Below are 19,865 nucleotides of genomic sequence, written 5' to 3' on the forward strand. Positions count from 1 at the left end.
ATGATATGAAGCTGCCTGGCAAGAAAGTCAAAATGGAAAATATGCTCTTAGTACTCCTAGGGGGAAACATTGTTCCTCGCATAATTTGAAAAAGGTAATTCTGATGTGTCCTCAACATTTTCATAGCAAACATGGCAGCAAATTTTACATGTAAATAGCTTATAGTTTTTAATTGCTGTAAAAGTTAATTTAAAAGATACCTAGATCCCAGTGGTTTTAGGGTTCAGTTTCTCAGTTGTGAACTTCTGGTTTAGTGACAGTAAATTCTACATGGGCTTTTACAGGTCCTTACAAATAATGGTTGCAGATTGAGTCTGGACTAGTCAAAAATCTGAATATTGAAATAGAAAAGATGCCAATCCAAATTGTTTAAATTGTTATTACAGAGGGGAGGAACTAGATATATGAAACTAATGTTTCAGGTAACAGTAGATCAGAAAAATAGGACACAAATGAATGAGGTTTATATATTATCCATCTTGTGTCTATTGCTTTTGTAAAAACATTTGTTTTTACAAAAAAAATGTAAAAAAAAATGTAAAAAAAAAAAACAACTTTTTTTTTTTAGTGTTTTTCTGCTCTTCTGTTACATTACTGTGAGGGCTTTAAGACTGCATTTTGATTTATGTTTTTAACTTTCCAGCAGGGAGAGTTTTGCATATTAAAATGTCCTCTGTGAATTATACCTTCAAGAAAATAGATAGCTATTTATGACCATCAAACATTCAAATAAAATTAGAATTATGGCAGTTGGGCTTACACAGCATGAATGTATAGGTATTTGCCTTTTCTTCTTTGAGATCTTTCTTGATGTGTCCTCAAACCACTCTGGGGAATTACCAAAAGCACAGGACATTTCGTCCCTGCTAATGATCAGAACTAGAATTATCGTGATTAGACCATCACATCTTAAATAGGGTAATGATAACAGCTATAGACTGAATGTCTAATATTTGTGGTCAACCACGAAATATCTCACAATGTTGATGTAAAAGCTAAATTAACAAGGCCAACTAAACAGTGATGTAACAAAAACTGTAAGTTCTTTTGATTTGAATGCGGTCCAAAGTTGACCCTGACTGGCAACAGAGAGAGGATAAAATTCACACAGAAGAGAAAGTGAAATGGTGGTGATTCTTGCCGTAAAATAATAGATAGTGTAGGCTACCTGAAGGTGTCTTTGAAGTGTAGAGGCCAAATGCTAACAGCCTCCACAGAGCACTATCAGACTTGAGAGATGAAGCACTGTGTTCTTCCATTTCTCAACCTTTCTCCAGTGGTCTGTATGTATATGAACGTGGGGTATATGTGGTATGAAGTGAAGAGTTGGGAAGCAGGAAGAAAGAAACTGTATTTTTAATTCTGAGATGTAATTTTGTCAGGTAAGCTTATTTTTGTTTGGGAGCATTCGGCAGTAAAGCAAAGAGGGGCCACTAGAAGCAGCATGGCTCCTCAAAGCTGAGCTAACAATGTGGGTGGGGAATAGAACTGAAATATACTTGACAGAGGAGCCAGGTGTTCCTTTTCTAACTCTTATTACCCCGAAGAAGCTTAGTGCTGATGAATTTCACACACACATAGTAGTGTGCAGAAATCATTTTAATAGCTGGGAAGAAAAGCAGAAGACAACAGACTGATCCTATAGCCTTTTGGATATAATAAACGCACTAGATTGCAAAAGCACCTAGAATAATTTTTTTTTCACCTACTCTTGTGTAACTTAAAAATTTAAAACAACAAAATTGTTAATGCGCCTTTACTGCAAGTGTTCAATTTCTCAGCATTTAGTAGTCTCAAAGCAACTCATTTGAAATCAGCAGTGCAATATGATAGTTTTTCTCTGTCTTCCTCCAGTCCCCTGGGTGGAAAGAATTCTTATCTTAAAATCACAACATCACTGCAATCCTTTACATTTATCAGTATTCTCTCATCAAGACTTCAAAGTTTTCCATATACTTTCATTCATCTTTGAAACCATCCATATAATATGTTTGCAGGTACAGAAATTGAGGCACAATATGGTTATTAAACTCTTTCCTAATATATATACAAACTAAGTTATATAATTGGGAAAATAATGTTTAAACTAAGAAAAACAGGCACCTGCTCACCTTCCAATCAAATCTACTCCTAAGCTGTGGATCTGCATCATACACAAAATTTCATTACAGGGATTAATGCCATTTTCTTGCCATCCTCTTCAAAAATGAAGGTGATCATTTCTTGCTACTATGTCACACTGGGTTACTATTTAACAAGCACCTAAGTTATGTGCCAGGTGTGTGACACAACATACAACACAACCATGCAAGACAAAAGTGAAGTGATTATCACCAGATTATAAAGAAAATATCTAGGTTCAGAGGTAGGAGGCAAAGCAGGAATTCTGACTCAGGTCTACTCCCCTCATTCCCTGACTCCACAGTACAGGCCCTTCCCAGTGATCTGTAAGTGTAACTTTTTACACAAAGGCAAAAGCACAGTAGGATCAAAGAACTTCTAGTGTTGTGTAATGGTTGTTAACACAACTGAAATACTCCCAGTGACTTGCCTGAATCTGTCTGAGGCTAAGACTCTCATTCTGACACTAACCTGGGAGAAGCCACTTCTCTTTCAACAAAAGGTAATGGAAAATTACCACTTCTTTCTTAGATGTTACCAGTTGTTTGCGTATAGTTCTGCTTGGCAATAAGGCATAATATTTTTAGTCTTTGCTAGCCTTATATGTGTACATGCACATATGTGTGCACACACTCTTGGTATGCTAAATTCAGAGAAATTCCCAATTTCAGAGACACATGAATAGATGGATTGTTTCTGTCAGAATTTTCTCGGGTGACCTTTCTCCTGAGTTAAAGTAATTCTGAGAACTTCCAGGAACTGACCGATTCCATACTATATAACACTCAGTACTTATGTAACTTGACATAAGACTATTGTCTACCTAGCTCATGAGAAGGTAACTCCATGAAGGCAGGAATATTCCATGTTTTGTTCTTAATTGAATCCCTAGGGCTAAGACCCAGTGGTGGGAGCATAGTGGGCACTCAGCTCTTTGGGCCTTGGTATATCATTTGGTCCTCCAAGCTCCCGGAGGGCTGACCCATTTTATGCGGTGACTCTAAGAAGGCAGAGGGCACCGTTGCAATGCACATTGTAGCAGAAGCTGTGCACCACTGAATGTTGTCCTTTCAAGAGATTATACTGAAATAAACGTATCAGAATTCTTTTGGAAAGTTCGTTCGGTTTAAATGGAAGTTTAGGACCTTTTAATTGTGTTGTTTGAAGATATACTTTTTGTTTTGTTTTGTTTTTAAAAAGAACTACCTGAAACTTCAACCTTTAAATTATTCAGCTTCCTTTTCTAATTCCCCTTCCCCCTCTGGAAAACAAAGCTAAACTAAAATAAACAGAATCCCTCATCAAATGCTAACTAAAAATCAGAAATCTTTTTGCCAATAAAACATATTTTGCTTACAACCCTAAAACACATGGAAAATCTGCAGACTTTGTCGGCTTAATGGAAGCATAAATGGCAAAAATCTAAAATTTTCATCTGTTACAACATGTGCAGAACACGAAGATGCCATGGCAGATACTGCCTTGGGAAATTAAAGTGATTTGTTCACGTTTAGTCTATCCCTTCTTTCTGGCTAATACTTGCTGAGTCAAATAATCTTTTTTACAAATCATCTCCATCTACATTTATGGAGATTCATTTGTCTCAAGTGTCCGATCTCTGCCTGTGCACCCTGCATAGACTCAACTTTCCACTGCTGGGCCATCATATTCACCCATATAGTTCTGCATAATTATTTTTCCTTTGATACCCAAGTTGAACTACAAAGAACTTAACTAGAAAGGAGATTCGTTCTAGAAACATCAGTGAAGTGGAAAAATCAGAAAAGATATTTTAGAAAGAAGCGAGGTACTTCTTTGTCACTCAAGAAGGTGTTTTTTTTTTTTTCTCTTGGGTCATTTGATATGGAGAAGCCAAAGAGGAAAACTTCTCGGCTTCTATCAAAGCTTCACAGTAAGGTCCACAGAACTTTAATGCCAGAAAGAACCTTAAACATACTCTACAGTCTAGCACAGCCTACTCGTTGTATAAATAAGGAAACCGCAGGGCTTTTAAAAGGCCACAGGTTGTGAATGGCAGAACTGGGACACTAAAAGAGTATTGGGCACTCATCTCAGTGGCAAAACTAGTGCCACTTCCCAGGGTGCCAACTGCTCTGCCATTTTTGCGAGTGCTGGCCTTTCAGGAAATTTCTATATGCACCATGGAATCACAGATGTTGAGCTGCCAGTCTTAGGGGTTCCACTTATTTCAGGGATGTGCCACCATCCAACTGGACAAGATTAGAAAAAAAACATCATGTTTGAAGCAACCAAGGGGAAGACAGATATGAGCTCATTTTTGTTTTGTCTTTAGTGAATCCTCTGTTCGCCTCAATATTAATTTAAATGCTGACATATTGATTCCAGAGGATATTTTATTAATAAGTAAAGTTTGAATTGTGGTTTGAAAAAAGTGTTGTTCTAGCACTTTGTTTCCTGGTAACAGCACCAACCAAACCCTGCCTTTCATCAGATTTGATTTTTAATCACCTGCTCCTTAAGATCATAGCCTCGAGTAAAGGGCAACATCTTATTCACCTCTTTTATCTTCTATTGTGTTTAGCACTGTGCTCTACACAGAGCAGTTGCTCAATAAATGTTTATTGACCTGGCTCCTGTCAATGTTAGTGTGCTTTCATTTTGATGCAGAACAGCCAGAGAGACGCAGAAATGAAATTCCTTTTTGTATTTTATAAAAAGTTAACTCCAGGGCTCAACAGTCATGATTCACAAACACTAGCAACAATTACATCACAGAAAGTTCTGTCCTGAGAAACTAACAAAATAACATCGTCTAAAAACACTTTGTTTTGTTTCGTTCTTGTACTTCTTTTTCTTTAGAGATTTATGTTTGCTCTATGAACTTTAAATGAAGATTCATGTTACTAAAAGTAAATATTTTAGAAATATTACTAAGTAACCAATGGATATTATATTCCTGACCCAGCACTACTTCTATGTTATAATGATATGTTTAAAATTCTTTACAAACTGGCGCCAAATCCTTAAAAGACATAATGTTTGAGATGGTTTTGGAAACACATATCAAGCAACAGAAACCACACGAACTAATATCTTTTGAAATTTAAACCCCTGTCCTTTGCAGCTGCCAGCCACTCATAAGAGCAGAGGGAGGCCATTTTAGCCAAATGATTAACTTGGGTGTCTCACGTGCAACTTCCTGACTTTTTCCTTGAATTTGTTAAAGATGATGTGCATCTTCACCAGCCATGATGGTGAAATGTTTAGATGTGACCATTCTTATTTTAGCAGCTGAGTTAGTTTTATCATCATTATCACAAATTGGCAATTTTATCATTTATTCTCCCGATAAACATTTATGAAGAGCTACATTATATTCACCAGTGTTTAAGCTCAGGTGACACAAATATCTGGTTTCTGCTTTCAACAGGGGCTACTCCAACTAAATGTAGTAAAATGTACTGGAACTTTGACCAAAATGTGCAAAGTGTAGTGCAGCCCAAGGTGAAGAGAAATATGCAGTGGGGTGCTATGAGGAAGGAGGTGATACTTAACATTTAATCGAACCATGTGTAGGTTTCTGTTAGGTGAACCAGGGCATAAAGCATGGTCCAGGGAAAGAGAGCAAGACGCGGGAAAGACAGAGAACAGATATGGAAATAATTCATATGGCTGGAACTTCGGGAAATGGTGAGATGTAGGATGAATGTGAAGGAGGTATGGAGAGCTAGTGTGGGGTATGAAGAGCCTTGGTTCTCCTTTATGATGTCACACACATAAGACAGGCAACAGGGACACACTGAAGTGTTTTCATGAGGAAATAACATGCCAATTTGTGACTTCAAAAAAAAAATATCTAAGGTAGCAATGTGGAGGATAAACTGAAGGTATATAAGATGATTAGTAATAAAAATTAGGATAATAGCTTAGATGAGTCGATGAACAATGAGAAATGTCTGAATTACAGAAGTGACCATGGGAATGGTGAGCTGGAGATCCCCTCTCCCCATTCCTACATCATATTTAATTAACAGCTGATGGATGCAGACTTTTTAAAATGGAGATTTGAATTAACTATCACTGTATATGTCAGGAATAACAGAAAGATATCAGTCTAGGATGATTAAAATGAGTCCCTGGTTTCTCTCTTGGTAGCAGTAAAATGGAGGTTGTTAGAAAATTGGCAGATATGAATTTTTGCCTAAATGACAAATGCTGTGTTTGTAGATTCAGTAAGACATCTACATGGAGATGTTTCATAAGCATCTAGACATTTGGATTTGAACCTCAGCAAATGGATCGGAGTCAGATACAAATATTCAGCTAACATGATGATGATAGAAGATATTAAGAAGTATATGAGTTTGCCCAGTGAGGGCATGTGAACTGGGGAAAAAAGTGTCTAGAGGTTTACTGTTTGGCGAATTGAACTCATATTAGTTGCTGCCTTGAAAATTTAATGCATCATCATTTCTCTAAAGTACCCTACAATATAACCCTACAAAAGTCTAAACTCTGTACCCTCAATTTTGGGTATGCACACATATTTCTCTTTCGAGACTTTGGGAGTGAGGATCTTGAGCATCTGAAAATGTAATTCTCTGAGCTGTAACTACAGGCTATGTGAACAAGTAGAAGCAATAGGAATTATCTCTCTAAACATACATAGCAAGGACTTGAACTTGGTGCCCCATAAAAAAGAAAAGAAAAAGGAGTAATGACTTTATTGCTATTTAAGCAGGTTCAAAATAAATCAGTAATTTTTCCTGCAAGAAACCTTAATAAAATAAGAGGAGCTTTGATCATGTTGTATCCTAGAAGGCTCAGTCTTAATGGTTTGATGCAATTACTATCAGAGGGTTTCTGATTATTTTGGAAGATAAAAATAAATTTTAAACCTAAACTGCCAAGTGAAAGGCATCATCTTGTGAAAATTCCATAAATTGAATATGAATAGGAATGATGTCATACAAAAAGGAACTAACACTAACTCAGGGTTTCTCACTTGGTGGGTGGTACTTAAAAAGAATACCAGTAACTGGGTTCCAGCTACAGAGCAATTACATCACAATCTAGGGTGCTTGAGTTGGGGAATCAGTATTTTTTTAAATGTTCCCCAGGTGATTATAATATGGAGCTAGAGTTTTGAAGCTTTGTATCTGGTAAACAGGCAGAATATAGTAAAGGAAGAAAAACTGGCTCTGTATAGCAAAGAAGACCTTAGAATTCATATTGCATTTGTGATCATCAGAAGCCCAAGGGGAGGACCCAAAAAGTACTACTGAAGTATGCATGCTATTGACCAAATGTTCATTAAAATATTGTATACACTTTTGGCTTCTGATTATCTATCTTAAAAAGAGAAGAATGCAGAGAAAATCAGCCCATATGATAGAAGGAAATGAACAGTGTAAATTATATGAAAAAATGATTATGAAACTGGTACTACTTAACTTCAAAAGAAAACATCAAGCAATAATTCGGCAACTATTTTTAGAATTATGAAGAAATTTCCTGATGTCCTATGGGTACTTATTAATTTGGCCATTTCAGAAATACTATTTGACAGTATTTGTAGATATTTTATAGTGCTAACAATTATTAAATCTTAGTATGTGTATTTTCAAGGAAATACAAATATACAGACTTCTAAGAAATTTCTCAGATTATAAATTCACCCAGATAATTATTTTGCATAACTTTTTGTGTGTTCTGAGTGATAGGATATGGTAACTTGATTATAATGCCAAGCATGTGTATCCACACACCTTCTTTCCCAGATGGGACACTAAACATCGTATAATATTTGCAATCCCATTTTTAGCATCAGACAACACACTATTTGTTCCAACATAAACTTAGAAGTCAGCAAAAGAGTTGCTCTCTCTTTCAGGACACCTCAGTGTTGCAAGAGTTCAACATGTTGAGTAAGGATTGAAATGTACTGGCATTTCCATTAGCAGCTTTGTCCAACCTGTACTTGGTTTACTGAGAACAGAACAGTCTTATCATCAAATGAGCCCACAGCACTTTGTACTTTTCTTGGCATGACATTTCCCTCCTGGTGGTGCAGTTTATTACATCATGTCCTGTCTACCTTCTGCTCTTGTCATGTAATCAAAGTTCACCTTTGATTCTCCCAGTACCCAATGACACCTGGACTTCGTGTTTCAAAATATTAAATAAACAAACACATGAATGAATAAATGAATGCATGAATGAACCAAGCACCTCTTTGGCATATTATTGTGTTAGTTACCACACAAATTAAGTTAGTATATTTATTTTTCACTTGCTCACTCACTCATTAATTTAGTTTTAACTGATATTTTTCAGTGTGCTAGATGCTGAGGCTTTATGGTCAAAAGGAATAGCCCCTGTTCTCTAGGGGCTAAGAGCCTAAGGAGAAAAAGTCAATATAAGTGGTTCTAGAAATTTAAGTGCATAAACACATATGCTGATAAATATGTTAGATATATCTATTCAATAGAAAAAATAAACTCTAAACTAATAGTTATTTATGAAGTACTGATGTCACTAATAAGCAGAGATTTAGAGTATATGAAGACTATGAATAGGAATAGTTCTTGGTATCTCCTATTTAACTACCACTGGGCTTAGAAAAGTCTTACATTAACTATCTCTGAAGGGGATGGAGTTGTGGAATTGACTGATAGAAAAAAGGTGGGGCTGTCAGCAGAAGAAAATCCTGGATACAGAGTAAGGCTAAGAGGAGGCTTAAAGGAGCCATGGATTGGCTTACTTAAGCTAAGGTGTTTTTGAGAATGTTGTTTACAAATAAATTGAGCTGATAGACAATAATGTAAGAAGAAACTAAAGAAATGAGATAAATTTTAGGATACCTTAATGAAAAAGATATTTTAATTTGGTTAAATTCTTGATCTATATCTTTAGTATACCATAATTAGATGCTTTTAGAAGTTCTTAATAAAAAGAGGATGTTGTACTTTTTAATATTTTTCTAACTGAGGCTCTTTCACTTAATCTAACAAAAAAGAGAGGGAACGAATGCTTCTAAATGAGCACATTAGAAACAAGAATATACGCACTCGTCTTTGTCCACCTTTTCTCGGAGCTTCTTTAGTTGTTTACTTTGGCTGAATTTCAAATTTTGAATTATGTTCTCGAAGTATTCATCTTCTTTGTAGTTCAGCTAGATTACATAAAAGATTTCGGGGAAAATATTAAAACCAATTATCTTCTAAATTTTTACTTTAAACATAGGGGATATTTTCTTAAATTAGTCAATAAAGTTAACAGAGAGCATTAAAAAACTTACCAATAAAGGATGTAGTTCCAATTAACCTAGTTCTGTTAGTATATCACAGGTCAGTACTCTAACCAAATCATGAATTCGGTCTATTATTTTATAATAATCAAAGGAAACCAAGTGTCAAACAAACCTCACATTAATCCTCACATAACACAGGCAGATAATAGTACATTCTTATTTAGTACTTACCATGTGCCAAGTACTGTTTTAAGTACTTGAAATTATATATTATACTCATTTAATTCTGTTATACTAATAGAATCTAACATTATGCTCATTTAGTACAGATGAACTAAGGGCTCCTATCCCCATTTTAAAGTCAAGGAACCTGAGAAACAATTTAATCACTTTCCCAAGTTTAAATAAGTGGTGGAACTGAGATCTGGAACAAAGGAGCTTGGCTTTGAATTGTTCCTAGCCACTACACTCCTGCTATAAGGACCCCTGGGGCTTACAAGCTGTAACCAGCTCATTTAAAAGAGAAAGTCGTTTCTTCTGCAAATGGAAAGAGAAGAAGGCAGTATGGTTTGCAAATCCCCAACCTAAACTAGTAATCAATGAATGAGAAATCACTGTCATCCCAGGACCTGGGAAAGGATCACCTCGCTGTCACCAGGGTATCATGTAGTGTGGTGACCACAAAGTTAGCAACAGGACTTTCAGTTTAGTCTGAAATCAGCACCGTAGTGACTTTAAGCAACTCTCTGCTTTTTAACTGTTATATTACCAGGGCAGAACAAAATAGTTTTTCGTTCTCAAAATCAGAGTTTGTTGTGTTTAGTGTGCTTTTAAAATAGAGTAAGCATGAACTGGTTTATCCAGTACAGGAAAACTTAGAAGGTGGAGGGAAACTTGAAGCCTGTGTAAAACGTGATAAGGAGCCTGAGAGTCTGCCTCTTGTTCACCACCTTGATGTCTATCCCTTGATACTCTTTAAAGGACACCAGATTTTACTTACTGTTCTTAAAATGGAATATATGGAAACCAAATGAACAATAACCAAATATAATCCTGGCTAAGGAAAACAAAAAGGCTAAAATAAATATCATTCTGGCACTAGCGTTGAAGGTTTTATATAATAAGACCTGGGGTTTTAGGCTACTTCACATAATTTCAGGCACCTCATAGCTAAAAATGACACTACCACCAGTCTCAGGTATCAGTGGCCCAGGCTCTTTATAGAGACTTACCTCCAGGTACTCGTTATTCAGTTTGTTGTCATCTGAAATAATGTCATCAGGATAGCCGATTCTTTCTTTAATTGCTAAGGCCTATGGAAATTAAAATATTGAATGTGAAGATTATTATATAACTTTCAGATACAAACTTGTAATCTGCCCATAACTAGCAACTGAATAACTTGATCCATACTGTTCATAAAATGAGTGTCTGACATACTTAAACAGATATCATAGCAATGGCTTTTTTTGGGGAGGTTCAAGAATAAATGAAAAACGGGTCTGAAATTTAGTTTCTAATGCCTTATCCTTATAGGCTGCAGCTTTCTCAAGAAAACCAACATGAAAACTGACAAAACTCATTATTCCACATATTTTGTACTTTTATAAACTTTTTCTCTCAAAGGCTTTTTTTGTTTTTCTTTCAATTTCTCAGAAGGAGTAATATAGTAAAATAGCTTCCATTCTAGCAGGTTAAAATTATCTTTCCACTTCATTGATTTGGCTGAGAAAACAGATATGGGCTTACAGGTTTGCTGCTAATATTATTCCTAAATATTGGTTCCTAGGGTTTTTATGTTCTCCTTTATTCTCTAAAGTCAGTGTACCTATCTTCTCAAGTTCAATAAATGACATTAGAAAAGTGGAAAACAGAATTTTCCTTGTTATTCCAGCTCATATTTATCATGTATTTACTACTATCTTTTTTCTTTTTTTTTTTCTTTTGAGACAAGGTGTTGCTCTGCTGCCCAGGCTGAAGTGCAGTAGAGCAATCAGGGCTCACTGCAACCTCCGCCTCCCAGGCTCAAGTGATCTTCCCATCTCAGCCTCCCAAACAGCTGGGACTACAGGCATGCACCACCACACCCAGATAATTTTTGTATTTTTTATAGAGACAGCATTTTGCCATGTTGCCCAGGCTAGTCTCGAACTCTTGGGCTCAAGCAATCTGTCTGCCTCAGCCTCCCAAAATGCTGGGATTACACCAGTGAGTCATTGCACCTGGCCTATTAACCACTATTTCTAATATTCGTTTTTAATTATTTTAAAAGTTACAACTATTTCTAATGTTCGTTTTTAATTATTTTAAAAGTTTATTTTACTTATTTTATTATTTCACTATCACTTGTTTACTACTTCCTATTTCTATTTTTATTTTATTTCTCTCTTGATTTTATCAATGACATCTGACTTTTGATTCTACCACTTCATATCACTCTTAAATAATTTAATTAATTTAAATTTTTCATGGGGAGTTTAGCCTCTATCTCTGAGTTGCATGGTTTGCCATCAAATGGATGTGGTTTTATTACAAATCTTTTACATGAGCCCAGGGTTTCTCCAGTCAGTGGATCAGGCCTCATATGTATCACTGAAGTCACTAAGGCCAAGCCCATTTCCTTGTAAGTTTCCACACCATCAGTCATTACAAACCAGCCCCCGCTCAATGAAACTTTATTTCCTGTAAGACATTTCCCTAGAGAGTGTCCTAAAGGACACAAATTCTACAGTAAGTATAAGGTAGTACATACAAAAAAAATTATTGTCAATTGCTTTGGGTAAAAACACTGTAGCAAAAACATTAAGCAAGTTTCTTTATTGCAGGACTTCTTACAATTAAAAATAGGTTAGATTCTAAGGTTAGAAATGTAGGTTATTATAAATGTCCAAGATGGGAAATTAATTTATCAATTTATTCATTTGACATATTTCAGTGGTCTACCAAGAGCCAGGTATGTCTTAAAGGGCTGAGGATATAATGCTAAGCGGTATTTTCTGCCCTCCCCTGCCAATAAATAGCTTATTGTAAACAGCAATGATAAGCAGTGAAATAAACATTAACTCCAAAGTATGATGATAAAATCGCACCCTAGGAGCATGTAACCTAGCCTAGGGTGAGATGAGGGAAGACATCCTACAGGAAGTGTTCACCAAACTCTTTTGACCATGAGCCTCTTGTGGAACAACTTGCATGTCCAGTATTTTGTGACACAACTCTGGAAATGCTGATCTAGAAAAATCCAACTGGCTTTACCAAGCAGAACCATGTCGTGCACAGCTGCAACATGAAAGGAGCAAATCCAACCTGAGTATCTGAAGAGCTGGCCAGAGTGTTGAAAAGATAGCAATACTGGGGGCCTAGGTTTTAGGCCTAACCCACTCAGGGCTCTTTGAGAGCTGAAAAAAGATTGTTCTTCCATGTGATTTAATTCTAAAATAAAACTAGACCAGAGGCTGATTACCTTATTAAAATAAATTTATTATGGTCTCCTCTATCAATCCAAATAGTCTGCTTTTTCTGCCATCCTAACTACAGAGATTAGTCAGGATGCATGTGAATGCTGCTCATAAAGCACGTTCAGAGTTCTCACAGGACATGTTCTAAAGACAAATGATCATGGTAAATTTAAGCCTAAGATTTCCTGAGATATCTTAGACTTATTCTTAAGCAAGACAGTAAAAGTCTCAATAATAGCTGTACATTATGGGTAGGCAGGAAGAGTTATAAAAAAGCTTATTCAACATCTCCTTAATTATTGATCTTATGATGCACCAATAATGCACATTTGCTTGAACAGAAACCTAATATTTTCACCTTGCTAGAGTATTGGTTGCAGAGATAAAAGATTAAAATCATAGAAATACATCTTTATTCAAAAAAACTCTTCCTGGAAACACTGCATCTTGAAGGAGCTTAAAAGATTTTATGCAATCTTTGATTATATTTTTTTCTAAATGTTTTAAAAGTTAATCTTTTCTAGTTAGCTGCCTGCTCTTTACCTTTTCTTCAGCTCTCTTTTTTGTCTCAGCATCCATCCAAGTGAGGTCATCTAAAGTCTGAATAAAAACTTCTCGGATCTGTGCAATCAGGTCCTCAACCTCAAATCAGAACAAAAGACAAATATAGGCCATTAATTCATTCTTTGTAACACAGATTTTTAAAAATAGAGCAACATGCTGTCTTCGTATGACTTAATAATATGTTAATAAGTGTAAATTTATAGATAAACTGTGACCTAACTAACAGATATAAGGGATCATTATATTTTTAAAGAAACATTGCTGCTATCAACACTCTTGATTAAATAGGTCTTAATATATGGATTAATGTAAAAATCATTTTCAGAATGTAATGGTTTCACTATCATACTGGAAGAACTAACAAAAAATATTAGTGCTGTCATTTCTATTAGTGGTTTAGCTAAGGATAAATTGACATTTCAATAAATTCTTTCATTAAATTCCATACTATTAAATTCCATTGTCTTCATTTCTATAACAACAAAAAATAAGGCACATTTCTTATACTCCAAATAAATCCTGTGTTCCTTTCTATGTTTTTAAGAAAATGCTAATAATTTGGGGGAAATTTTGATAATAGAAGAGTTTGTAAATGACTATATAATCCAAACATGTGGCTGGGCACTCTGAATATACTGCTTCTGGAAAATGGTGAGTTGGTTTTGGACTATTAGGAGCAGAAACATAACTAGACTCTTGAGGAAGGCAAGGGAAGATTTATCGGGAAACAATGGCATATTATGATTCAGAAGTCCTCTGCCTAAATTAATAAAATTTTAGCCAAATGATGGAGAACTGTAATTACCCATCAGCATGAACAAACTGATAGTGTCATGTATAACAAACTGACAGTGTATTATTCTGAAAACATTACCACGTGTTTACTCTCTCCAGCAAATGCTGCTTCCACATAAAGCCTCCCCACGGCATTTTCCATATTCCCATTGACATAGTTTGCACAACGTCTCCAAGTTGCTGTTTCTGAGGTTGTACCATAAAGGGCCTACAGAAGAGAAAAAAGGAAATGGCGTTTGACCAGAAGTACATGTCTGGAGCATATTAACAGTACACATTTCAAAAATGTCTCATCTAAGTTCTTAAAATATTCATCACTTTTCCTTACAAGGCACATGTCCCTAGCCTGTAATGAAATGTGATCCAAATGGACTGTTTACTTATATATGATCTGAAAACAGGCATATTTTCAGTAGATGCCCCAGTAGAACTTTTGGCTATTACAAGTTAATATTGTTGTAGAAAGCATTAGAAAAAAAAATACAACATTGTAACCACTACACAAACCTAAACGTGAAGTCATATTCAATAAATGCAATGGGGGAAATATGGTATACAAGAAAACACATTCCTGCTTTTCAAGGTTTTAGCTGAACTCTGAGTACTTAGAAAACCTGTATGTGTATAAATCTAAGAATAATGGGATAACCTAAGTAAGGGAGCTTTAACACAGTACCATTTTTGCATTCTTCAGTTTTAAAAATATGTCTACAGTTTCTTTTCAAGGATAAAACCTGGAAATTTCAATAAATCAAAGTTATTTTCTTTCCAAGACACCAATTAATATGTTTGCTAGAGTCTCTCCTTCCTCAATCCCTACTGTCTACTCCCCTCACCATAGTACCAAAACGATGACTGTTTACATAACACAGTATAGGCTAAGAAAAGGTCTTAAATTTAACTCCAGGTAGGTGTACTTTGAATAGACTGTCTGCATCAATATAGTCCATCTCTGTATAAGTCCAGGGTGCAATGAGCACCTGAAAATCAGGTTAATTGAGATAGATAACCCTGAAATTATTTTTATTTAAAAAATCAAGACAGTATTCTTTCATGAACTGCTTAGATAACCAAATGCAACTCCTTACAGGACAATGCAATCATGGTGCCATGTAGACTATCATAAGATGGCAAAGCCCAAGAAGACTTATCTTTCTTGGCAACATATCCCAAATATGTGAAAGATAACCAATTTTGGCATTTTGTCCCTTCGCAAAGTTCACCACACCCTAGCAGTGTACATGGCAAGCCTTCATTACCATGTATCACTTTATGCTTAAGTCTTAAGAAAATAGAGATTTTTTCTTCACCTTGCGGAAAGCATTTCTGGACTCCTTGTAGGTTCGGCTGAGGCTGCTTACAAGATCCATTATGAATCTCCAGGACATTAAATTTTGAAGATCTCTGTGTAAAAAAAACCACCACCCAGCAACAGAAAAGATGAGGCTGCAAAGTTTCTGAAGAGTGATATGAAATGCAAACTTTGAGGACATGGGCACTATGACATACCTACCTGGCAGAATATTTGGTAAGAATGGGCTTAAGTTTGGTTAAATATTCTGGAGCATAAACAACCACATCTTCTTCATTTGGAATATTAATATTCACACTTGACATGATTTCATTTGTGAAATTTGACCAGCTGAATGGCTGGAAAAAAGCAGGCATGAAAGATTCAGAAACTAGGGATTTCTCTTCCTGGTACCAAGATTCAGTTACAGTTACAGGGTTGGACATTAAAGGGTGTCAGTTGCATCACATAATTATCACAATGATCAGTTTGATATTCACTTAGGATTCTTCCTCAATTGTTTCAATCAGTTTTAAAATAAAACCTAGCTCTGCAACGTGATTATTTACATAGCTTAATTAAGCCAACCATTTGAGGGCAAAAACAAAGCCTCTAAGCTTAGCGAACATGTAACTAGACATTAGGCTTACTGTCATCTTCTTGCTCTAACCAATATAGAAAATAAAAATAGAAACATTTCAAAATAAAGCTTTTTCAGTTTATGCAAAAGTGGAAATGTGTATAAAGTGTTTATCTTTTTGTGTGTGTGTGTGTGAGATGAAGTCTCATTCTGTCACCCAGGCTGCAGTGCAGTGGTACGATCTTGGCTCACTGCAATCTTCACCTCCTTGATTCAAGCAATTCCTCTGCCTCAGCCTCCTGAGTAGCTGGGATTACAGGTGCATGCCACCATGGCCAGCTAATTTTTTTTTTTGTATTTTTAGTAAAGTGAGGTTTCATCAAAAATATTTATCTTTTAAAAGTGGATATTAATAAACAATTCATTCAAACACAGTAACACCTATCAATGGAAATCCTACTATAGATGAAAACATACTGTTATAGTGGTGGTACAGTGATGTTATGAAGTCAAAGAACACAGCATCTTTTCAATTATCAACATTGGGTCTACAGGCATGCCATTTTTATAGTTCAGAAGCTAAGTTTGGAGTTACCAAAAGATGAAATCTTATCTTTCTAAATGGGAATTGAGAATGTTTAAGACTATCACTATCTTAGGTTGTATTTTACACACACAAATACACACACAAACAAACACAATTACACATCATTTATTGAGTATGGGGTGCCATGCTATACACCTTTCCTCATTTCTTTTGATGGTTTAAAAACATATTTATTAAAACATATTTATGAAACACTTACTATATTAAAAAGTTCTGTGTAAGATGCCTAATCCAATAATTAACGCCTTTGGAAAAATCCTTGTTAACTAGAATTAGTGTTAAAGATAATGCCATCGCTGAATGTGGTAGTTTGTATATTTTCCCATGGATGTTGCTTCATTTCCTGGCTGTATGCATCAAGCAATATACAAGAATAAATGCATAGCCACAAAAAGAGATTATTGGATACTAGGTAAGAAAAAAGAAGTCAGTTTCTGTTTATAAATGGAATCTATGAGATAGATTTTCTTTTTATTTGTGTTCTATTTCTGAATTATTGTTCTGAACACCTCTATAGATGGCCTTGATGAGAACATGGGAAGTTTTATGAATAAGTTATCCTTTTTAGGAGTTAAAAGGAAATCTAGTGCTTTTTGTGTGTGACTGTCCACGTTTAATGACTATATAATGGCCTCTCAGAAAGATTTTCAGTTTTAGTATTTTCCAAACCCTTTTCTATGGGAGTTTCTAGTATTATTCTATAGCTGCCTTAAAAGGAATTTTACCAGCTGGGAACAGTGGCTCACACCTATAATCTTAACACTGGGAGGCTGAGGTGGGCAGATCACTTGAGCACAGGAGTTCGAGACCCGACTGGACAAACTTCATCTCTACTAAAAATACAAATATTAGCCAGTTGTGGTGGTGCATGTCTGTAGCCCCAGCTACTTGGGAGGTGGAGGCAGGAGAATTGCTTGAGCCTGTGAGGCAGAAGTTGAAGTAAGCTGAGATTGCGTCACTGTACTCCAGCCTGGGTAACAGAGTGAGACTCTGTCAAAAAGAAAGGAGAGGGGAGCAGAGGGGAGGAGAGGGGAGAGGAGAAAGAAAAGAAATTTTACCATTGAAATTTACTCTGATGTACATGTAATAATTTCAAATAGTTTTTTTAGGGCTTGTCATGAAGTCAAATGGTTGGTGTCTTCTAAATTCTTATTGAAGTTCCATTTATTTCAATAAATAAAAACTTGATGAATTTTAGAAACAGTGTTTCAATGTTATAATTTAGAACATGGCACAGTAAGACAGCACATAAAACTTACCACTTACCTTCCCATTGATCTCTAGTGAAAAGTTGCTTTGGAGCTGGGCCAATGTCATCTTGTTATAAAGCAGCATTGGATCATTGCGATCTTCAGGTTTAGCTGTAGCCTATGGATTTAATTTTTGATCAGAATTTTAGAATTAAGAATTCTTTAGAAAAACAGAACTATATATGGGGACAAAAATATAGAATAGGTATAACATGATTTAAGTCCTAGTCTGTACTTGTTTTTGTAATTTCTTTTGTCATTTCAAAAAAAAAGGGGAAATGTAAGAGATTTTTGGAGTAAATCTATTAAGTAACAATTATTGAGATTTGGCTGTGGTGTCAAGTTAAAAATTTTTCAAAAATCTTTTTATATTTTGACAACTGCCAAGCCATATAGTCAATATTTATGGGCTTTGGCTAATGGCCAGTTCAGTTGTGTCTGTGGCTGTTTCATATTCTAACTTTCTTTGATATAGTCATCTCCAATTTCTCTCTTAAATATTCTCTCTCCCACCTTCACCATTACCATTCAGTGTCCTAGTTAAAATTCAGCCAGGAAAAAAAAGTGTAACAGTTTCCACAAGAATTTATGACAAGTAACACAGAAAATTCCTAGTACAGAGCACAATTGGGTTGCAAGTTATCTGAGAATGGGAACATAATGGACCTTCGTGACTGTTTTCCCATCTTGCCTGACCAGCTCAGTGCTCTACATGCAGCAGCATCCAATTTTATTTCTTTCACTGAATTAAAAGAAAATTACAATAAAAACTCCCCAACTAGTGGCTGAAACGAGTTTAAACCAATTTTAAGTGAGAAGAGACAAAAGGTAAAGGCTTAAAATTGGAATTATTTCTCAGTGACAATAGCTCCAGTTTCCCCTATAGGTCACTTACCTATTTATTTACTGAAAATGATTATTTATTGAGCATGTCCTGTTTGAAATATTATGCTGGATTTTGTTAGAGATGCATAAATGATTAAAAAATAACTAAGACTTCATGCCAATCTAATACAAGGGTCTAATACAAGACTGTAAATATAGACACGTAATGCTGAGGTAAGACACAACTACTCCAGAGACAGCGCTGGTCAAAGGAAAGCATGGTCTGGGAAGGTGCAAGTGGCAAAACCCAGAGCAGAAAACAGTTCTCTAGCAAGTCTGTTTCCAAAACAGAACCACATGTAACTCATCCAAATGCCATTCATCCAGCGGCAGCTCCAAAAACAGCCTGACTCTGATAGGAGATTTTTGGTTTCCGGTAGCCCCAGGAAAGCTAAAATTGCCCTTCAAGATATTGACTCTTCAAGATTCTGATGAGATTAGATGGCAGAGCCAAGCACACAAGGAGTCTGGGTTGCATGTTGTTGCTTGCAATGACAAAGAGAGTTCTGTGGGTCCTAGACTGACTCTGACTGTGGGTTTAATCAATAACCTGGATGCTGCTTAGACTCAGAGTTCACTCGCTTGAGACTGCAATGCTGTATCAAAGAAAAATGAGGGAAGAAAGTGCCAACTCAGACTCCAAGTGTTCATCTAGAGCCAGAAGAAATTCAGGCATACACATCTTGGGCTTTGTTGCGAAATTATTGTTTTATCCTCTGTCAGCTCAGCAGCCTGACAGTTTGAACTCAGTGGTTTCACAGTGCCACATGGTTATGTTCAGGGGTTAATACTTCTTAGCAAAGAAATAGAGACAATCTCTGTGACTTAAACTTTAAAATAAAGTAACTATATATCTATATATCTATGTATATATATAGATACACACACACACACACACACACACACAGACACACACACACACACACAAACACTAAAACAGCTTTGCATTTGCCCTTAGTCTGAAGGGCATGCAACAATAGTTGGACTGTAAATAGTAGAATTCTGATGGAATCCACTTATAATAGGCAATTAAGTGTTCCTAGTTTAATACTTGTCCAATTTAGTGTGTCTTTTAAATGT

The 19,865-nt window shown here is 35.7% G+C and overlaps 1 protein-coding gene and 1 long non-coding RNA gene across 8 annotated transcripts in view; one reads left to right on the plus strand and one right to left on the minus strand.

The window, feature by feature from the left end:
* MME (membrane metalloendopeptidase) overlaps positions 1 to 19,865 on the minus strand; it is a 96,918-nt gene that overhangs the window by 25,494 nt on the left and 51,559 nt on the right. For all 7 annotated transcript variants that reach the window (XM_032262769.1, XM_032262805.1, XM_032262822.1 and 4 more), the window contains 7 exons: positions 17,917 to 18,018; positions 15,686 to 15,822; positions 15,483 to 15,576; positions 14,252 to 14,380; positions 13,357 to 13,455; positions 10,588 to 10,668; positions 9,174 to 9,277 (listed from right to left, as the gene is read on the minus strand). In XM_032262769.1, coding sequence (XP_032118660.1) covers positions 9,174 to 9,277; positions 10,588 to 10,668; positions 13,357 to 13,455; positions 14,252 to 14,380; positions 15,483 to 15,576; positions 15,686 to 15,822; positions 17,917 to 18,018 — 746 coding nt within the window. The remainder of the gene's footprint in view (positions 1 to 9,173; positions 9,278 to 10,587; positions 10,669 to 13,356; positions 13,456 to 14,251; positions 14,381 to 15,482; positions 15,577 to 15,685; positions 15,823 to 17,916; positions 18,019 to 19,865) is intronic.
* The window catches only part of LOC116539673, a 34,861-nt gene continuing 17,373 nt past the window's right edge, over positions 2,378 to 19,865 (plus strand). Inside the window, exon 1 of the long non-coding RNA XR_004264138.1 lies at positions 2,378 to 2,623. This is a non-coding gene — a long non-coding RNA (uncharacterized LOC116539673). The remainder of the gene's footprint in view (positions 2,624 to 19,865) is intronic.

This window comes from Sapajus apella, unplaced genomic scaffold, assembly GCF_009761245.1.
Source record: "Sapajus apella isolate SASKATOON/1434 unplaced genomic scaffold, GSC_monkey_1.0 scaffold4, whole genome shotgun sequence".
Classification (NCBI taxonomy): Eukaryota; Metazoa; Chordata; class Mammalia; order Primates; family Cebidae; genus Sapajus; species Sapajus apella.